At 59.0% G+C, this 2,929-nt stretch overlaps 1 protein-coding gene across 1 annotated transcript in view; it reads right to left on the bottom strand.

Moving 5' to 3' along the window:
• KRABD3 (KRAB domain containing 3) overlaps window positions 1-2,929 on the bottom strand; it is a 23,234-nt gene that overhangs the window by 4,745 nt on the left and 15,560 nt on the right. Inside the window, exons 16-18 of the mRNA XM_027766666.1 lie at window positions 2,884-2,927; window positions 1,855-1,965; window positions 9-73 (exon numbers count right to left, since the gene is read on the bottom strand). Coding sequence (XP_027622467.1) covers window positions 9-73; window positions 1,855-1,965; window positions 2,884-2,927 — 220 coding nt within the window. The remainder of the gene's footprint in view (window positions 1-8; window positions 74-1,854; window positions 1,966-2,883; window positions 2,928-2,929) is intronic.

The raw sequence follows: 2,929 nt of genomic DNA, 5'->3' as shown, positions 1-2,929 counted from the left end.
GGTGGCGCGGGCGGGGGCGATGCAGTGGGAGGCTGTGGCAGGCCCCGGGGAAGCAGCCTCCCGTGGGTTCTGGCTGAAACCAGAGCAAGGAGGGTAAGGATTGCTGGGTGCACAACCTTTCCCTGCCCCCAGGGTCCCCTGAACTAGTGGGTCAGCACCCTGCCCTGAGGGCTCCTGGAAAGGAAGAAGGATGAGGCCAGCTTGATATCCACACGGGCAGCGCCTCCTGGCTGCCCCCCACAATGATGGGCAAGAGCAACCAGATTGGGTTTCCACAGCAACCAGGCTTCCCTACAGCAGTGGCCTCCCACCTCCTGCAAAAACAATCGGTGGGTTCTCTGTGCCGTGGGGTCCCCAGGGCACCTGCCCTGCCTTGGGAGTCAGTAAGGGAGCCCAGGGGCCCCCAGGGAAAGGCCAAGGCCACAAGGAAGTGTCGGAAGACGAGCCACCACCGCCAGACTGGCTGGCGACCCCTGAGGCATTTCCAGAGGGTGCCCTGGCCCTGGGCAAACAAACCACGAAGCCCCCTCCTGCCCACACTCTCCTACCCAGAAGTCACAGAATCATACATTATTGCTATTTTCCTTTTTAAGGTTTTTTGTCATAAGGTATGTATGCTCACTGGAGAGAAAAAAAGGAGAGAGGGTCAGCCGATGGCATAGTGGTTATGCCACTGGACTCCCACATGGCCGACCAAGGTTTAAGTCCTAGACCTGCAGGCTTGGAAAATCATGCCAGGAGCGTGTGCATGTGTGCACATGACCCGGGGAGGAGAATGGAGAAGGGATTGCAGTGTGGTCATCCTTCTGGAGGGGGATTTCTCACTTTCCCTCTCACTGTCTCTGTCTCTCTCTCTGGTGAGCACACATGCCCTAAGGCAAAAAGTTCTTTAACAAAAAAAGAGAGATAGGGGAGTAGCCACACCTGGAACCCCTCTCCATTCTCCTCTCAGGATCTCAGGCCCCCGCCCGCGTGCCTGGCATGATTTTCTAGCTACCATGTCCAAGCCTTGAACCGAGGAGTTGGACACGCAGGCCCACCATACCATGCTGGCCCCAGAACCATAGGATTTTAAGTTTAAATCACTTAGAAACCTCACCTAATCCTTCACCTCAACTCCCTTGGAACTGGTCTCAATCCCACACGAACCCCACAAGCCTCAGTCTCAGCACTACCCCTGCCCTGAGATCTGCACCCCAGCCCGTGTGAGCCCCACGCCCACCCACACCTCTCCCTTCTGTTGTCAGCACCCCCAAGCCTCCACACGAAGAAAAAGGTGCAGTGGAGTGGCCAAAGGTCCAGGGGACCGCACGATCTCTGGTCGAGTTCTTTAAGCTAGGCTCGAAGCAGAGTGGGAATAGCGGCCCAGGCGCCTGTGTGACGGAGCGGCGAGGCTGCCCGGGCTCACCTGGAAGGGCACCAGAGCTCCAGGCCACCACAGGCCGCACTTCGAGAGCCCTGTGGGGCAGTCAGAGTGACTCCGGGACCGGGCGCCACACCGCCCGCGCATCTGTGGATCTGCGGGGAGGCAGGTGCTGCGAAGCACCCTACCCACGTGACCTTGGCCGGGTCACCTGACGGAACTGGGCACATTTTCTCATCTATGCTCTCACGTCCCTGCCAGCCCTGACTCTAGCTGGCCTCTCCATTTCTTCTAAAAGGTGTGTCTGTGTTTTTATGAAAATCCCTGCGATTTCTGAAGCCGCCCCAGGCTCCAGGGCAATCTTCAACCCAAAGTGCCTTTAAGGTGAGACTTCTTTCCTACCACGACCCAAACAATGAACCTGGAAGGGTGCTTCCCCACCTGGGACCCAGGGCCCAGGTGCACAGGGGGTTGGGAGGTCCCCACGTCACCTGCAATGCTCAGCTTTCCATGTTCGGGCTGCGGGTTCCTGGACTCCTCAGTAAACCTGGGTCCAGGCTGTTCCTGTAGCTGAGGGCCAGGGCGGGGACCCCCTGGGGCCACTGTGGAGAGAGCGCAGGGCACCTGGCGTCAGCCCGTCACTTGTCAGAACTATTCGCGGTGTTCTGGTGTGGCCTAAGAACAATTAAACTTTCAACTCTTAGATGACGAAACAAGATGCAGGACAGACACATGGCCATTGGGCCACGGAGCCTGAAGGGCTGCCATGCCACGTGAGGACGTCGCGTGCTGGGTATGCTGGGCTCTCCAGAGTCCTCGCAGCTCCAGTACCCTGCCCGGGGTCAGCCAGACGCCGCAGCTGGGGAGGCTCTGATCTGCAGATGCTGACCCGGCGAGACTCCTCCAAGGATGTGGCAATGCCCCGGGCCCACGCCCACGCCACTGGTCAGCGAGGATGAGGTCAAGGCAGGGGCCTACAGTGGCAGAAGTGGGAGGAGCACCCCACGAGGGTCCCAGGCCCACCTCGGGGCTGACAGGCACCTTCCCCCCTGCTGTCTGCTCTCCAGGGCCTCTGAGACCTGCCCCCATCTCTGGTGCCGTCCCTGCTGGGAGCAAACATGCCAGGATGGAGAAGTGAGACAGCCCAGGGCAGTAGGCGGAGTTTCCAGTCTTTTTGTTGGGACTTTAGAAACGTCCTTCCAGGTGGGAAATCTCAGGTTTGGTACTTTCTTTGCTGTTGCCAAGTTTTCAAGCTATGCAGTACTGTTGTCTATATGTACACGCTACACATATGCATGTGACAGGCACACGTGGCATGCACACGTGACATACGTCACGGCCACATCCGCACTCCTCGGCCTCTACTCCTCAAGGGCCCTCCCTCTCAGACACAGCCTCCCCAATGGGGAACTGAAGCGTGACATCAAAGAACCCTTTCTGGCAAGAACCCGAGTGATGGCTGGGACTGAGAGGATACGCCAGAGACCTCGTGGCCGCCCCGCCCGGAGACCCAGGCTCACCTGTGCTGAGGTCGCTGTAGCGCCCAGGCTCCGTTCTCCTGGGGTC

The sequence above is a fragment of the Tupaia chinensis genome, unplaced genomic scaffold (genome assembly GCF_000334495.1).
Source record: "Tupaia chinensis unplaced genomic scaffold, TupChi_1.0 Scaffold143622_1, whole genome shotgun sequence".
NCBI lineage: Eukaryota > Metazoa > Chordata > Mammalia > Scandentia > Tupaiidae > Tupaia > Tupaia belangeri.
The sequence above is the reverse complement of the archived record's forward strand: the minus strand, read 5'-3'. Positions and strand labels throughout refer to the sequence as shown.